Raw genomic sequence first — 18973 nt, forward strand, 5'->3', positions numbered from 1 at the left:
ATGGCTATTTCAGAGAGATATCAGAAATCTGTTTGGCTATATTTAAAAGAATGGTATATTCTTTCAATTTCCACTTCATTAAAATCCCCTTTTTTTTTCATAAAACTTGAAAGCAATACAAAAACAAATATTTTCCTTGCAATTGCAAAATATTCAAATATTGCAGTACAGATCAGTATGCACTGTTTTAAGCAGACAGGAGATTTCAGAAATGGCAGGGAAGGATCAGTTTCCATATATTTTGAGTTTTAAAAACATTAAGATATTTGCAGAAAGACTTTAGAAAGCGACTTAGTCACTTCACAGTAACAGTTAAATCTTTCCAATTTGGTGTCTGGAAGAGGGATTTCACACTACATTATATTATTAGTTTATTCAAACCAATTGCCTGTCCCAAAGAAAGACTGTACTGATCGAGATTTAAGCACTGTATAAAAACTTACACCACTTATACCTGCTTGATTTAGTCCTTGCTTGAAAACCAATCTACTTTTCTTCCCCTATGCATGCACTATCTATGGCTTTCTCTATCCATTCCCTTGAGATGATGCCTCCCCATAATTTTGAACCTAACTTAGCTCCTTGTCTAAGGGCACATTTTATCATGGAAGATTTTTCTTCTCAAGAGACTCATAGGAAGCTGGGACCAAAATGTTCAAGATTTAACAGTAGAGCCTCTACTGAATTGTCCATTTTTTACTTCTTCACCCAATGCTGTTTAAATCAAATATGGCAATGCAAAATATATGCTAAAACATTTGCAACAGATAATCTGGGACAATAAACAATGGGGTGGGAGTAGGCAAAGATTCATATGGTTCCAGACCTACAGCTGTTACGGAAGTCATTAAAAACATGGCTGTGCTCCCAGCCCTGGGATTAGCATGAATGTCAAGTCTGTTAGTTTTTGAAGATTTGATATGTTTGGGTGTTTCTCTCTTCCAGATGCATATGTGTGTTTTAATTATTTAGTTGTCTGTTTCTTTGTCTCTATTGTAATCTCCCCTAGGAACTTGTGGAAGTTGTGTGATCTCCAAGTCGAATAAGTAAATAAACAGTCTCAAGTGGTTATTTTAGAAATCTGCTAGGAAAAATGCCAGCATTCGTGAATCATACTCATTTCTGGAAAGTTCACTAGAACTCACTGGACATCAGCGTTAGAGAGGCAATCAGGTGCTTCACCTTTTGCCACAATACTTCTAAAGTGATCATTTATGAGCTTATTTGCCTATCTCAATCTAATAAAGAAATTAAGTAACCAAAAAACATAGCGTTGAGCAAGATAGCAGTGAAGATTCTCAGTCATCTAGGTAGAGTTGTCTGGAAGTTGAGTCATGGCAATTGGATTTCTTTTCTTGTTGGTTCAAAACATTTCACTACTTATCCAAGTAGAACTGAAGAAGCTACTTGGATAAGCAGCAAAATATTTTGAGCCAGTCTAGTGGCCATGACTCAACTTCCAGATGATTGACTTAATGGATTAATTTTTGCAAGACCATTGTGAATGAATCTCTATAGACGCCCAGTATTATTACCCATGCCTTGTGGTTCATTACTTATAATTTTCAATACTTATAATTTTCAAAGAAACTCTGTTTGTTTCTTACCTTTATTATTTTTATAAATAACTCAAGACAGTGAACACATCTAATACTCCTTCTATTTTCCCTACAATAACAATCCTATGAAAAGAATTGGGCTTATTGAGAGTGACTGGCCCAAAGTCAGCCAGCTGACTTTCATGGTTAAGGTGTCACTAGTATCTTGGTTAGATATTAGAAGAGCTCTTTAACCACTTCCAGAGATCATGTTGTTTTCAACACACTAACCTCACCTTGCTATCTTACTTTATTGCTACATCTCCTGTCAAGCATTCATTGCTACACTTAGGCAATTTCTACTGACAAACCATATGGGAAGCTCAAGGTACGTATTTTAGGAACTTTTGAACTGTGACTCCACTCCTGTTTCACAGAATAATGAGCATTAAATCAGGGTTTTAATGCATCATTTATATCAGTTATACAGTATAATTACACAAATAAAATGAAACCAGATTCAGATTCCACAGATTACTTCCCTCAAAGTTTCATTAAATCATGATTTTCATAGTTGAATCAAAGTCCAGCAGGAAGTTAAGTAAAGAAGCCATAACTTACTACTTGAGCTGCATTATTCAGTGGCCCCCACTGAAAGGGCTCGCAATCTGGGAGTCCTCCTGGATAGGCAGCTGTCTTTGGAGGAACATCTGACGGCTGTTACCAGGGGGACCTTTTATCAGGTTCGCCTGATTCGCCAGTTGCGGCCCTTTCTTGATCGGGATTCCCTGTGCACAGTCACTCACGCCCTCGTCACCTCTCGCCTTGACTACTGTAACGCTCTCTACATGGGGCTCCCCTTGAAGAGCACCCGGAGGCTCCAGCTGGTCCAGAATGCAGCAGCACAGGTAGTGATGGGAGCAACATGGCGCTCCCATGTAACACCACTCCTGCGCGAGCTGCACTGGCTCCCGGTGGTCTTCCGGGTGCGCTTCAAGGTGTTGGTTATCACCTTTAAAGCGCTCCATGGCATAGGGCCTAGCTATCTCCGAGACCGCCTGCTGCTACCGATGACCTCCCATCGACCCGTGCGCTCCCACAGAGAGGGCCTCCTCAGGGTGCCATCAGCCAAACAATGTAGGCTGGTGGCCCCCAGGGGGAGGGCTTTCTCTGTGGGGGCTCCCACCCTCTGGAATCAGTTGCCCCCGGAGATAAGAAGAATCCAGGACCTTAATGCCTTCCGTCGTTCCCTGAAAACCTATCTTTTTCAGCAAGCCGGGTTGGCTTAAGAAGAAATTTTTAAAATTTTTAAATCCTTTTAATTAGTCTGCGATTTTTAATTTTTGGGCCAAATTTTATATATATTTTTAAATGTTTTAATATTTGTATTCTATGTTTTTTATCTTGGCTGTACACCGCCCTGAGTCCTCAGGGAGAAGGGCGGTATATAAATTCGAAATTAAATTAAATTAAATTAAATTATAAAACCATATATCTGTCCATAGTCTTCCACCAATGTTTCAAGGGGTTAGGTGATCACAGTGTTGAGGTTAATAATATATGGCAGAGTTCCAAAGGTAAAACTCAGGTAGTAGTCAAGTCTAGATCAGAGTTCAAGTAGATGCAAAATACAACTAAATGACTCAAGTTGTTTTAGCAAGACTCCATCAATTGAAGTACTCTTAAATATCTCACCCTTTGTAATTCTTCACCCAAGGCTTCCCAAACTCTGGTGAGCATTCTCTTCATGCCACTTCTCATAGAAATTTACTTTCAAGCAACACCAATTTGGCCTGGACTTTTACAGAACAAAAAGGGAAGAGATCAAATGCAAGAATGAAAGGAATCAAATGGCTCAGACAGCCCAATTGTTCTTAATGGTGCTATCAGATGTGTAGCAACCTTTAATATCTGTCCATCTGTATCTGACTCACAAAACACTGAACTTACTTTTCTGGTCAATCCACCTGCTAAGGTCTTTATTATTTTTTTTAAATGACCTTTGAGTTCTACAGCACAAGCTATTCTAAAAACAAAGTAGAAATGACAATGCTTGATCTATTTCTTATACTCCAACTGTAAACAAATACATAAAGAAAATAAAGAGCATGGTATTGTAATAGCGGATCATATCAATAAAATAACTTGTGGTAGGGATTTCATGATTAAAAGGATATTTTTGCCCATACCAATTCATGGCCATAAGAGCAGCATCCAGTATTATCCCTTTAATATCTGCATAAATTTCCAGGTGTTTTTTTTTCCCATGATCAGGTTGACCATAGGGCTTTCTCCCGAGGACAGTAGCCAAGAAAGCAGCAACATTTTCTTCTGTTACATCTGTATTCGCCCTCATAATCTGCCCTGTTCCAAGCATGTGTGGTATAAGAAACTTATTTAAGTTTGTCCATTTTAAGAATATTTTTGAAGTGTCAGAGATGTGACAAAGAATGTCTGTCTTTTCATACCAAGTAAGTAAATGAGAACTCAGCCTGAGAAAGAGGAGACCTAGCATAATGCAAGAAGACATAGGCTGTATCCACTATCAAACTGCAACTGTTACCTAGAAAAAAAAAATCAGAAATGAAACCAGGGTGACTTCAAAGGTCCAATAAACCCTGAAGCTAAATAAACAAAAAGCAAACAACCAAACCATTTGATTGATGCCAGAGATATTATCACAATACAGGACCATAATCACTTAAATCTTTGGGGTTTAAACAACTATTCTCCAGGTACCGACAGGTCAGGTATGCTACTGAGGATATAAATTGTTATTTCCAAGAGAGTAAATCAAGAAATAATACTTACTATATAACCCAATAAATTAACATCTGAAATAGAAAATATTCTTTCAGCCTGTAATTTTCAGTTCTCAGAAATCCATGGCCATTTTAAAAAAGAACACAAGCAATTAATCATTCAGAAACTGGTTCTGTGTAAAGCTGTAGTAAATCTCAATAATATCTTAATATTATTTATTCTTTACACAACAGCTGTTTTTCATGTGATGTTTGATAATACTTTACAAAAGAGCTCATTATTACTTCTTCAGACTTAAATCTGGAATTAATTCTGGAAGCAGATACAGTAGAAGGATGAAGAGGCTTGTGATTGCACAGAGATGGGTTTTTTTGGGGGGGGGTGTCCTTACAGTATAGCAAATGGTTAATTATTAAGGTTTTTTTGCCACCAAGAAGAAAGAAGGTTGCTTGGGAAACTGTACTTCATATAACAAAAATAATTTGATTGGCTTTGGGCTTACTTTATTTTCAGTAGGGTTTGAGAAGTGTCATTTGCTTCCCTGCTTAGGCACTGACATATATTAATCCCAAAGTCACCTCTGATGAACTAAATAAACAAAGTTTTCTATGGTTTCTTCCATTTCTCAGTATTGCTAACAGTATGGAGAAGAGGCATCCCACCCCCACCAAAAAGGCTGGTGTCTTCGGCTTCGTGCTTGTGTGAGGAAAGCACAAGATGCTCTCAATCTTACATGGGAGAAGACCTGAATACACCAAAACTTGCATATATATATATATATGTAGGTCTTTGGTTATTCGGGTTTTCTCCCGCGTAAAATTGGATTTTACGCGGGAGAAAACCCGAATAACCAAAGACCTACATACAAACACCCGCGAAAACCTGAGAAAACATATATATATATATATATATATATATATATATATGTTTTCTCAGGTTTTCGCGGGTGTTTGTATGTAGGTCTTTGGTTATTCGGGTCTTCTCCCACGTAAAATTGGAAGTGTCTTGGCGACGTTTCGACGAAGTCTCATTCGTCATCTTCAGGCTGGTGTTCTCGATTGCTGGAGCAATCGGCTGATTGCTCCTGGAAGCACGAAGCCGAGAACACCAGCCTGAAGATGACGAATGAGACTTCGTCGAAACGTCGCCAAGACACTTCCAATTTTACGTGGGAGAAGACCCGAATAACCAAAGACCTACATATATATATATATATATATATATATATATATATATATATATATATATATATATTACGCAGGAGAAAACCCGAATAACCAAAGACCTACATATATATATATATATGTTTATATGTATATGTATATGTATATGTATATGCATATGTATATGTGTATACGTATATACGTATATACGTATACATACATACATACATACATACATACATTTTATATATATATATATTCTGAGGGTTTTCGCGGGTGTTTGTATGTAGGTCTTTGGGTATTCGGGTTTTCTCCCGCGTAAAATTGGAAGTGTCTTGGCGATGTTTTGACGAAGTCTCATTCATCATCTTCAGGCTGGTGTGCAGCACGAGCACTGCTCCCAGAAGCACAAAGCCGAAAACACCAGCCTGAAGATGACGAATGAGACTTCGTCGAAACGTCACCAAGACACTTCCAATTTTAATAACCAAAGACCGAATAACCCGAATAACCAAAGACCTACACACACACACACACACACACACACACACACACACACACACACACACACATATATATACATACGTATTCGGAGAACCGGCTGAAAATAAAATGCAAGAGAGTTTTTTTTTTCTTCTCTCCTGTCAGTTAATAGCTCCAGGCAGACAGCCAAGAACCACTTAACAGTCTACTTAGTTGCAATAACAGCTGACACATGCCTTGAATAAAATCAATAAAAAACAAAGGGCAGGGAAATACCCAGGAAACCCATCAATCACCATGGGATGGTATTAACCTCTTCCCTTCAGGAAAGACAATATTACAAACATTTTCATTATAAAGGGTATTAAGTAACATTTCTGTCATCAGCTGATACTCCCTGGAGTTCACCAAGACCTTTTATAGATGCTGCAGTGTTGGCTGCTTCTTGTTTCTTCCTGGGGGGGAAAGATACAGGAGGGGACAATGATGCAGCTTGATCATACAGGGCCTGAATTTAATGCATGTGTGGTCCAGCTAGCTGTATTGCTTCTGCTATGAATCACCCAATTTAGAACATAGGGAACATAGAATAATAGAGTTGGAAGAGTTAATGGCTTTTGGCAGCATGCCCAGGGTTTAAATTTGCCTGGGCTGTTCTTAGTTTCCCTCTCAGCTGGAGCTTTTGCTTTGGGGTGCCATGACTTTTTTAAAAAGGGGGAATGGCTGTTTTAAGTTTTCTGCATTGTTTTAGTGGTTCCTGGCACTGTCCTTTTGGGGTGTACTTCCCTCACTCCTTTTGAAAGTCTCTAGTGATGGAGCACCCACAACTTCTGAAGGTAAGCTATTCCACTGGTAGATTGGTTTCACCCTTAGTCGTAGGTTGCTTCTCTCTTTGGTTAGTTTTCATTCATTGTTTCTTGTTATTCCTTTTGGTGCTTTGGAAAATAGATGGACCCCCTTCTTTTTGTGGGAACCCCTCAAATATTGGAATAGTGCTATTTTATTGTGTTATTTTATTGTGAGTTGTGAGCACTATTTTATTGTGAATTGGGGAGATGTTTGGCAAAATTGATTAAATAGAAAAAAGGACATGGTTTGCTTTTTAAATCCTGTCAGCACTTCTCTAGATAAAAAAATAAAAGATCATTTAAAAAAATCACCAGTATTGTAGAGCTGGGCCATTTTACACTATCAATTTGAAACAATTTCAAAATTTCCAATGGAAAGAGCACATAAAAGAGGCATGGGTGACTTTCCTACCTTTTTATAGTTGACTAGTTTGTGGCAGTTTGATGAAAGGTGGATGTTTCAGCTCTCTTCTCCCTGAAATCCTCTGCTTTTTGCACCCTGGTGCCTCCACCTTTCTCTCTTAATGTAGCTGCTTAGTGATTTCTGCTGCCATTACCTATGCGACCCCCGCATGAAACCCGCCTCCTGTGCATGCGTGGCAGAGACCCGAAGACCAGCTGACTGGTGAGATGCACGCACAAATGCATGTCGGAGCTGGGTTGAGGCGCCGGCTAGCATGCCCGCAGAGAGGGCTCTGCGTGCCACCTATGCGTGCCACCTATGGCATGTGTGTGCATGCCACCTATGGCATGTGTGCCATACATTTGCCATCACGATCCTAGGAAAACCTACATGGAACTTACATATATAACACAAATAACTTTCTACTTCAAATCCACTTCAATATCACCTGCAGATTCCATTGGGGTAGAAAAGGCCAAGCAAGCAAGCAAAGTGCTTCAAATCCCTTTCATAATCATATCCCTGAAAAAATATGTTAGAGATCCAGTTCAGCTAATTACAACCCAGCTGAATAAACAACTGAAATGCTGCTGTTAGACTGTAAAATTGGAGCTGAGCCCTGGCCATGGATTTCTGTGCTGCTCTAGATATTTTGAATTCCAAAATGATATGATGCCAAGTTTCTTACTGTTCCTTTTAATTCCTACTATTCAAGCACTTAAGCAGCATTATGAAGCATTACAAGATTACAGCTTTAGTATGACTGATGAGAAAAACCATAGTTTAAGCTTTTGACTTGACTAATTGGATAGCAAGGAAAACACTCCAATTAGCCTTTGCAGACAATGACAATGTTATGAAGATCTACTCAGAGGAAGGGCCATTGTTTTCCAGAAGACCTACTGTCAAGGAAGGATGCGTGGCTAGGATTATAAACCTAATCCATGCAAGAAGTGAGGCCTCTGAGAGCAAATTATAGAGTGGACAATGTCCAGGCTTCAAATGTAATTATGTTTATGTCTGAATTATGGGATTGTGCTATAAATCCCATATCACTTGAAATGTGAGTGATCTCAACCAATGGGCTTCAGTTCAGGCACAGAGAGGGGGAGTGGCACCCACAGGTTAACTTCCATTGATATGATCATCTCTAGTCTGGGCTTCCAGAAAATGAGGCAAGATGACAATGATATCATCTATTTGCAAAATGAGGAAAAGAGACTATTAGAAAGCTTACTTGAGGCAAGTAAGTTGGGCTGGAATTTCAACAAAAGACTTAAAAGCAACTATTTCTATTTTTCTGTATCTTATTTCATCGATACAGCTTCCCAAAAGCCACAGGCTCTTCCAACCTTCCTGTTTTCCAGCATTTCCTTCTGAATCACCAAATTCAACCTATTTCTTTGTTCCGTATGTTTCATACAGCTGGATTGTTGGAAGAAACCACATGTCACAATTTGGCACTCAAACAATTTTTATTTCCTGAAGTATGATGGAGTAGCATAGGGCAACAACTTTAGAAATGAATTATTGACTACAGTATCTTCTTAGAAGCCGAAAAATAATATACATTGATTTTTTAAAACATAAACATTTTTAACCATGGAAGTAATTTTGCACAATTCTCCATACTTACATATAAACATGTACGTCATGACCAGTAATGCCCCCAAACTATAAGAAGTGTATTAATAAACAATTATATTGAAACATTCTAAAATACAATTGTTTTACAACATTTTACTTGTTATTTTGCCAGTATGTAAACTGCTTAAAAAACCATTCATACGGATCATTCCAATATTAATCAGTAAGCACCCAAGTATTTGTGTATTTTTGTGATGTTTCATCTGGCAAATTTCCTAAGAAAACTGCACAATTTTGGGCATTGGTCTACTGTCTGAATATTTTGTAATATTTTATTTTTCATATAGGTTTTCCTTGCCATGTCGAGTTTATGTTCATTCCATCAGGTCTTGATATCATTTCCACCTTCTTCCAGTGCTTATTTGTTCAGTCATGCAAACATACTTTCTCTCACTCCTGCACTCTTCTTCTATGTAGCAAGCACCTTGAAAATTCATGGTTGGACCTAAAATCCATGTACTCCAACACTCATCCACTTATACTGCTTTCTCCTACTCCATCCAGGGCTTCTGCTTACAGTCCATGGTCTGGTCTCCATTCAATTATTCTGCTAATTTTCTGACCTGGGATGGGCAACCTCTGGTCCCGAGGAATATTTTCCTATCATTCATGTCCTCCTTTTACTATGATGGTTGAAACTCAGTGCAAATATTCTTGCCACTTTGAACTCAAAAACAGACATTGTAATAAGCACTACAATTGGCATATCATAGTTACAACAATCTCTCTCAAATCTACCCTTACTCACATCTGTCAACATTAATCTGAGTAATTATCATCTAAGGTTCCTTGAATTCACTATCATGCATTTCTAATAGCCAGGAAATCTCAGGAACTCTTGAACTGCTGCTGGGAATTTGGCAGCCTGCATTTATCTAACCATCAAATTGCCTTCTTAAATACGTCTGAATATGGACTTTAATCTCTGGTGATGCATCCAACAACCTTTGGATTAGGAAACAAATTGGCATATAAATCAAATGCATGAAATGTTGTAATTAAATGGATAGGATAATATAAGATAGGATAGAACGGGATAGGAACTAGTGTAAAGTATCTATGAAGTTAAATCTTTTAATGACTATTTTTGACTAAATCTAAACTTTTTTATTTTTTAATTTGATTTATATGCCGCCCTTCTCCGGAGACTCAGGGCGGCTTACAATGCGTTAAGCAATAGCCTTCATACTTTTGTATATTTTATACAAAGTCAGCTTATTGCCCCCACAAACTGGGTCCTCATTTCACCTACCTTAGAAAGGATGGAAGGCTGAGTCAACCTTGAGCCTTGGAGAGATTCGAACCAGCAGAAATTGCAGGCAGCTGTGTTAATAACAGGGTGCGTATACCACTGTACCATCAAAGCTTTCTAAGACAATTCTTCTAATTCCAGGGCACCAAAATTAAAGTTCAGTTTGAAACAAATGGTACATAAATTGTGTTTAAAGAAACAATCCTGTAGTATTTCAATGACGTACAAGGTATTTATTGCTTAAATGAGTTATTTTCTATATAATGTTCAGTAATGATACATCATTAAGAGTTCAATATTATTATAAACTTTTTTCGTCATCCAATAAAACCTTTCATGATGATCTGTATTTAAGTCTTTCTGATTTAGTAGGGAACGTGTATTTGTTTGCAATCAAAGTGGTTTTTTTTTTTTTTTGATTGTATGGATCACAACAAATTGTGGCAAGTTCTCAAAGAGATGGGAGTACCAAACCATCTTATTTGTCTCTTGAGAAACCTATATGTGAGTCAAGAAGCAACAGTGAGAAATGGACACGGAACCACTGATTGGTTCAAAATTGGGAAAGGAGTCCGGCAAGGCTGTATACTGTTGCCCTGCCTATTTAACTTATATGCAGAGTGCATCATGAGAAAGGCGGGGCTAGATGAATCAAAAGTTGGAATTAAGATTGCCGGGAGAAATATCAACAACCTCAGATATGCAGATGATACCACTCTAATGGCAGAAAGTGAAAAGGAAGTAAAGAGCTTTTTGATGTGGGTGAAGATGGAGAGTGCAAAAGTTGGCTTGAAACTCAACATTAAGAAAACTAAGATCATGGAATACGGCCCTCTCAATTCCTGGCAAATAGATGGGGAAGAAATGGAGGTAGTAACAGATTTTATTTTCCTGGGCTCCAAAATCACCGTAGATGGGGACTGCAGCCAAGAAATTAAAAGACCCTTGCTCCTGGGGAGGAAAGCTATGGCAAATCTAGACAGCATATTAAAAAGCAGAGGTTGAGGTTAGAATATATGAACTGGATATGTAGAAAAGGTTTCTTTGTGCCCAGTAATAATGAAAACATTAGCAAATAAATTAAATCCTTTCAAAACTTTTTATTGCTTTCTCTTTGTTTTGGGTCTTTTCAGCTATCTCTATCCACATAAAAATTACAAATTATAACCACACTCATCAAAATTTGTATTTTAAAATTTGTTTCTTGAGTTACTGTGTTTTTATAAATGCACTCATTTTTTACAGGAATATTGTACCTATTTAGTTACCAATTTTGTGTGTGCTTAGTAGTTTGAAACCAGTACCTACCTTTGTCTTCTGTAATTTATCCACAGACTGTTCCTCTTACAAAAGAGATAAAACCCATAATATACTCTTTAGCCCAATTGGTGCTAATAAATATATCTATATGTGACAAAACCGCTTTTCACTGACCCACCACATTAAGTCAGTGGTGCTCTTTTTTGATAATTTAAAATATAAAAAATAGACAAAGTCTATGTAAATATACAGCCTTACCTAATCCCTTCCTGCCATAGGATGGAGAAGAAAATTGTCCCTGTTATTCTAATCTGAAGAGGAACATCTACTAGTTGACTAAACAACTGGAATCACCAATAATCTTTTGAGATCTTTTCAGATTTCTTCCAAGTCATATCACAGAGAATGGAATCAAAGGTTGGTTTTAAATCTACAGGGCTACATAAAATAGTCCCTTAGATAGAACAGTATATTTTTTTTCTGTCAAATTAATGGTTTAACAATGGCACATGGGGATTTCTCTTATTAAAAAGCTTGCTTATCTCTTGTTCTAGTAATTTCACAAGAAGCAGATAGGCAAACAATTTGTGATGATATACAGTAGTACAATAGTTAATTGGATCAGCTATATTACTATTTATTAAAATGGAAGATGAGGATGGCAACAATACATAGTTATTTAGAGAATAGGTGTTTATTTATCCACCCAATAAACAATGGGTATACATTGAATTGTTATCTGAATTAAAAATATTAACACATTCTGCGAAAAATATACCATCTATGCATGTTTGTGTGCTAGGCTATAAACAATATATATATTAAAAATATATATTTCCATTTCCAGTTTTTCTCATGAAAAACAAAATAGTGCAAAAACATTTGTTTTGCTGTTAGTTGTGAAATGTTAAAAATATTTTATCTCTAGACATGATAAATATGGAGGTTAATCTAACAGACAACTAGGCATACTTGTTAAACATAGAGAAAACTACAGAATATCTTTGTCCCATGGGACGTCCAGATGAAACATTCCTCAGAGTGCTCAACCTATTTGTCCTCCATTTTTGCTGGATGAAGAAACTGGGGTTTCTCTCGGTTGTTGATTAGACTTTCAGCTATCTTATTGGTGCTACAGTTCTCTCCATTCAGAAGTTGGAGCCAATTCAAAATAATCTCGCTCATGTTCTTTGCACAGTTCCAGGAATACCTGAACAATACAATAAATCAATAGCTACAAAGGAATTCCACACACAATACATTAGTTTTATAAACTGCTAGCATTGATTCTGACTTCTATCTAGGCACATCTGAGAATATAAAATAATTGCATAATGGATTATAGCAATTTAAGTCTGTGTTTTGCTTGAGGTGGAAACACAAAGGTAAATTTATCTATGCAAGGTTAAAGCATTAAAATGTTTTGCATCTGATGTTCTTTTTTATTATTATTATTTGATTTATATGCCGCCCTTCTCTGGAGACTCAGGGTGGCTTACAATGCATTAAGCAAAAGCCTTCATACTTTTGTATATTTTATACAAAGTCAGCTTATTGCCCCCACAAACCGGGTCCTCCTTTTACCTACCTTAGAAAGGATGGAAGGCTGAGTCAACCTTGAGCCTGGTGAGATTTGAACTTGCAGTAATTGCAGACAGCTGATGTTAATAACAGTGCTTTAGTCTGCTGCACTACCAGGGCTCTTTCTATAACTATAGAAAGTTTCTATAACTCCCTTTACCAGCGCTACGAAGATAGCATAGTTCTTAAGGCTGAAGAACGTTTTTTATCCATGGGCTGTCAGACTTCTGAATGGAAAATAACTTTACAACAAGGTAGTAAGATTCAATTGCAGCACTGGCACGATGTGCAATAAGTTCACATGGTGCAGTAGGATTGTGCGTAGTAGGATTCACTGGGTTAGGGATTTTTTTTTTTTTGGTCTTCACTGTGAGTTGTATTGGATTGGGGGGTGCATGAAGGGAAGCTCGGCCAATCTCATTGTACACATGTTGTACTCTGACAATAAAGGATTGAATTGAATTGAATTGAATTGAATTAAGATCCTCCCTTAGCCTAGAGAAGGTTGCTAGTTTAAAATGTTTTTTGAGTAGCTACTTTTTCCCCTGGCCTTTTTAAAATTTAAAATAAATCTTATAATTGTTCCAATCATCCTCTGCTCCCAAATAATCAAAATATCTTATAGACCAGCTTTTTTTATTCTGGCATGTAAGAGAGTACCTTGTCACTATAAGTACCACTATATTATTTGAATATCTAAGCCATTACCTGTTCCAAAGTGTTCAGAGAAAAGCTGTACTCTTCAAGACTGAAGTGTTGTTTAGCTGTGTAAATAAAATATTAAGTCAGTTATAGCTGGTTGATTTACATCTGACTTGGGTAGTAATTTGCTTCTTTCCTCTTTGCACAATTATTTTTTCTATCCAACATATCCAACATATATCTCTTTACTCCCTGATAGCATCTACAGAGATTTTTAAGAGTTAACTTAGTGCCTTATCTAAAGAATGCTTTTGACATGGAAGATACTCTTTTTGATTACCCTTTTTGAGAAACTCATACTCGAAGCTGGGGGCAGAGGTTCATAGTACTGCATGAACCTGTTCATTGTCGGTGGCTGAAATTGAGGTGGCCAACAAATTTGCCCCTGATCTAGCTGCCAGACAGTCTGCAGGCCTTTACAAATCACTGCAAAATTTATTCCAACCTACCATCTTCTAGCATGGCAAAGGCTCTAGAGAGAGGCAGGGCATCTTCCATTGGGATCTTATAGGCCAACAAAGTGGGTATCCTAAGAGGAAGGGAAACCAATCATTAGTTATTAAACTAACACAAAATGCTTACATAGAGTAACCAAGTTTACTTGTACAGAAAAAGAAAAGTTGGCAGGGAAGGGAATAATTCCTAAAGGGAATAAGGAATAAATCCATAGCAATATTTTTGGGGCACAGTTATGACTGTTTATTTGGGAAAGAATCTTCATGCAAGATGCCTTATCTGGCAAGGAAAATACACATGACATCCCTTTGTAACTGTCATGGCCCCATTGGAGCCAGGGCCCCAGCTGGAGGAGGAGTGGGAGCCTGGGCCGATGGAGAGAGTTGGAGTAGTCCCTATGGCCCATGAGGAATGACCTGGGGATGAGAATAAGGCAGTCCTGGGTCCCTCAGGCCTCAGAAGAGTAGGCAGGGAGGAAGAGAGGGTGCAGGCTGACCAAGGAAGTGGGGAGGAGATGGAAAGGGCAGGCAGCGGAGCAGGGGAGTGGCGGAGCTCCGGAGATGAGCAAATGCCTCCCCCGCTCAATCCCCGAGCATGGAGAATGGAGAGGAGGCAGAGTCAGCACAGGGCAAACCGACTATTCGGGCCTCTCCTCACAAAGTTCACCTGGAGAGTAGAATTTAAAGAGATGCTGTAAGGAGGGGCTTTTGCCAGGAACAAGTGTTTGTTTTTTGATTACACTCCCCTGGCTTTGACTCTGACCTTTGGCCTTGCTTCAAGGATTGTTTTTGCCTTGCTTTGAGAACTGTTCTTGTCTTGCCTGAGCCTTGAAGACTTTGCCTTTGGAACTGCTTTTGCATTGGACACCCTCTTGTTTTATGGCCTGCTGTTTGTCTTGCCCTAGCCCTCAAGACTTTGCCTTTGAAACTGCCTTTGTTTTATTCCTGGACTTTTGCCTTGTGGACTTGCCAGGTAATCTAGGGGCTGTTGCTTGGGGGATTGAGGGTGGAGCCTTGCTGGTCGGTGGAGGGCCATTTGTTTAACCACTCCCAAGAGAAATAGAGAACTCTCTGGAGGCCTGCCTAACTGTGACCATCTGGGTCATAACAGTACCCAGGTATGTAAGTTTTCCACAATATTAAAACTTCCTGTTTAATGTGAGGTTGACAGAAAGGAACATTTACACTTCCATTTACTTGAAACTCTTCAGCTATACTGTAGTTGATAGTAATTTCGGAAAACAGCTTCATGTGAGAGCCTTAGTTCAGCTTAGAAAATACATACTAAAGCCAAATAAATCAGGCTGTATTGGCTCCTTAATCAAAGGCAGAAGGCAATGAACAGAGGCAACAGATGAAAGCCATATTCAGCTGGTTATTTTTACACATCCCATAAGCAAAAAAAAAAAAAAAATTAAGAAATGCACAGAATAATATGGAATGTACTAATTAATACGGAATTAATATGAAAGAATAATATGGAATGTACTAATGAAACATTTTTTTAAAAAAAACTGTGCAAAGAAATTACCTTTCTTGACGTGCTGCTTGTGGGAAAATCTTTAGAATCTGAGTATTCACAAGATCTCCTTCTTCTACTCCCTTTACTTTTATTTGTAACAAGTAATTTTTCCCAAATTTGCTTTTCAAATACTGAATTGAACCAAGGCACCTGCAGAAAGAAAGGATTATCATATACCATTCAGTCATAGATAGTCCTCGCTTAACAACAGAAATTGGGACTGGAATTTCCATTGCTAAGAAATATGATTGTAAAGCATGATGTCATCTGACCTTATTGCTTAGTACAACAATTCCTGCACTCCCTGTTGCCATTGTTAAGTAACAATTGTGGGTTGTTCAGCAATTAGCTCTTTCCCACTTCCTGTTGACTTCCAATAGGCAAAGTAGTAGGGAAGCCCTCAGGGAAGTTGCAAGTCCCAGGCAGTTCACAGGTAGACCAGTGGGCAGGTAAATGGCTGCTGGCAGGGTGGGATGTGACACCGATGGTATCTGTGAATTCTATTTTGAAATATAGTTTATTTCCACTAGTATTTCATGCAGCTTCCCTTTCCCATGCATTCAGAGAATACCTATGTGAAGTCATCTGATGTTGTGTGTTATCTCAATTCTCATCAATTGTGAATTTTGCCCATATGGGAAGTGGCTTTACTTAGGTAATTATCCAAGGTGAATGCGCACTTTGGCCCAGTTTGGGCATTTGTTCATGTGGAAGGTCTTTTCCCATTAAAAAAAAAAACCCTTCAACTCAGAGCACCTGCTATCTGTATCAAACACACACAGGACATCTGTTACCATTACCCATATATGTTTTTGCTCTATGTGATGTGATATTTTTGTAATATCTATGATATCTTTTCTAGACTATTGTGGAATCATCTGAACTTCCATGTAACTCATTCAGCTTCAGCATTTGTCTTTGTGTCCTCACAATCCACTTAGAAATAGAAAATTGCTACTTAAGCAATTACTAGAAAACATTGATATCATCAACTGAAGAAAGCAAGCAGAACAAGCAGAACAATAGAAGCAGAACAAGAACTATCCTTTACCTCATTCACTTTGCTTCAAGCAATTCTCTATTTGGGTTTTATCTATACTTTCTCTATTTGGGTAGCCTGTTATATAGGTAAAATATTTAAAGAAACCCACCTGAGCTGTCCAGACACCATGATAGCTACTCGGTCACACAACACCTCTGCTTCCTCCATGTGGTGAGTTGTCAGAATGACTCCTTGATCCTTCTCCTGCAGCATAGTGTGAATTGCTCTCCTGTTGACAACAAATGACTGAGGAAGTTTAAGCAACCTTGAAGCAGCTCCAAAGGCCTATTTCAGCCATTGCCATTCTATTCTGATTCTGCATAACTGATGGGCACATCTTCCATGGCAGAAGAAAAAATACCCCTATCTAGTCCCAAATTAATTTGCATGAAGGAATTGTAAAGAGGGACAAGAAAACCTGCATCTTTTTCTCCTTACCTCTCTCACTCTCCCCTCATGGAAAATGACTAAAATCTCCTCAAGGGGGACTCAAGAGTTTTCTCTTTTAACTTTTGGGATCATGAGGAGAAGATGGATGAGAATCTGCCATTTAGGAGGAAACCAGTTTTCCTCGGCATGAGTCAAATTCTTTATCTGCACAGATAGGAACATAACCACATTTTCCAACAGTGACTGAGATATTCTAGAGGTATGAATTGGAAGTATTTCCACTTGCAATATTGTCAGATGCTTTCTCTGTATTCAGGTGTAAGAAGTAATGTTTAGTCAGTGGCTTTAGATATTATTTGTAAAACGGTTCCCCACCCTACACAGTAGAACTAAAGGAGAAAGGAAGGAAGGAAATGGGGAGCCTGGAATTTGTCATTTTTATAAGAATGCAACTCTTATTCTAAAGGGTGAATCCCTGAGTCACTTACCACACCTGGCGCTTGCCTTTTGGATCCAGGCCTGTGGTTGGTTCATCCAAAAGCATCACAGTGGGATTACCCAACATGCTCATAGCAAAGCACAGCTAAATTGTAGAGAATGAATCTTACCTTAGAAATCACAATATTTCATGGAAACACAGAACAGAAATATTAAGACATAATTTTAAAAGGTATTTGTAAAGTGCGCAGCAACTACATATTTTTAAAGGCCAAAATATTTGAGTTTCATCTTCAGGATCTGATCTTCTAAAGAGCAGTCAGGGTTGATCTCTTTTAGGACCGATTGGTTTGATTGCCTTGCAGTCCAAGGGACTCTCAAGAGTCTTCTCCAGCACCATAGTTCAAAGGCCTCAATTCTTTGGCACTCAGTTTTTCTTATGGTCCAACTTTCAAAGCCATACATTGCAATTGGGAAAACCATAGCCTTGATTATACACACTTTTGTTGGCAGGGTGATGTATCTGCTTTTTAATATGCTGTCTAGATTTGCCATAGCTTTCCTCCCCAGGAGCAAGCGTCTTTTAATTTCTTGGCTTCAGTCCCCATCTACAGTGATCTTGGAGCCCAGGAAAATAAAATCTGTCACTACCTCCATTTCTTCCCCATCTATTTGCCAGGAATTGAGAGAGCCGTATGCCATGATCTTAGTTTTTTTAATGTTGAGTTTCAAGCCAACTTGGGCACTTTCTTTCTTCACCCGCATCAAGAAGCTCTTTACTTCCTTTTTGCTTTCTGCCATTAGAGTGTATCATCTGCATATCTGAGGTTGTTGATATTTCTCCCAGCAATCTTAATTCCAACTTTTGATTCATCTAGCCTCGCTTTTCTCATGATGTGTTCTGCATATAAGTTAAATAGGTAGGGCTACAGTATACAGCCTTGCTGCACTCCTTTCCCAATTTTGAACCAATCAGTAGTTCCATGCCCAGTTCTCACTGTTGGTTCTTGACCCGCATGTAGGTTTCTCAAGAGACAAATAAGATGGTCTAGTACTCCCATCTCTTTAAGAACCTGCCACAACTTATTGTGATCCACACAATCAAAGGCTTTGGCATAGTCAATGAAGCAGAAGTAGATGTTTTTCTGGAACTCCCTAGCTTTCTCCATGATCCAGCGTATGTTGGCAATTTGATCTCTAGTTCCTCTGCCTCTTCGAAATCATGCCTGTACTTCTGGTAGTTCTCAATCCACATACTACTGGAGCCTAGATTGTAGGATTTTAAGCATAACCTTACTAGCATGTGAAATGCTGCAATGGTGTGATAGTTTGAACATTCTTTGGCATTGCCTTTCTTTGGAATTGGAATGTAAACTGACCTTTTCCAATACCGTGGTCACTGTTGAGTTTTTCAAATTTGCTGGTAAATTGAGTGTAGCACTTTTATTGCATAGTCTTTTAAGATTTTGAATAGCTCAGCTGGAAT

General features: G+C 38.3%; 1 protein-coding gene across 3 annotated transcripts in view; it reads right to left on the minus strand.

Moving 5' to 3' along the window:
• Positions 1–8671: 8671 nt before the first annotated feature.
• LOC139312705 (ABC-type organic anion transporter ABCA8-like) overlaps positions 8672–18973 on the minus strand; it is a 74723-nt gene continuing 64421 nt past the window's right edge. For 2 of the 3 annotated variants that reach the window (XM_070937717.1, XM_070937718.1), the window contains 6 exons: positions 17538–17632; positions 16769–16888; positions 15627–15767; positions 14090–14169; positions 13647–13702; positions 8672–12567 (listed from right to left, as the gene is read on the minus strand). In XM_070937717.1, the coding sequence (XP_070793818.1) occupies positions 12490–12567; positions 13647–13702; positions 14090–14169; positions 15627–15767; positions 16769–16888; positions 17538–17632 (570 nt within the window). In that variant the 3' untranslated portion in view covers positions 8672–12489. Of the gene's footprint in view, positions 12568–13646; positions 13703–14089; positions 14170–15626; positions 15768–16768; positions 16889–17537; positions 17633–18973 lie in introns of those variants that run through there. The other variant, XM_070937719.1, reaches the window with a different exon arrangement.

This window comes from Pituophis catenifer, unplaced genomic scaffold, assembly GCF_029215685.1.
Source record: "Pituophis catenifer annectens isolate HBS135680 unplaced genomic scaffold, rPitCat1.0.hap2 SCAF_2, whole genome shotgun sequence".
Classification (NCBI taxonomy): Eukaryota; Metazoa; Chordata; class Lepidosauria; order Squamata; family Colubridae; genus Pituophis; species Pituophis catenifer.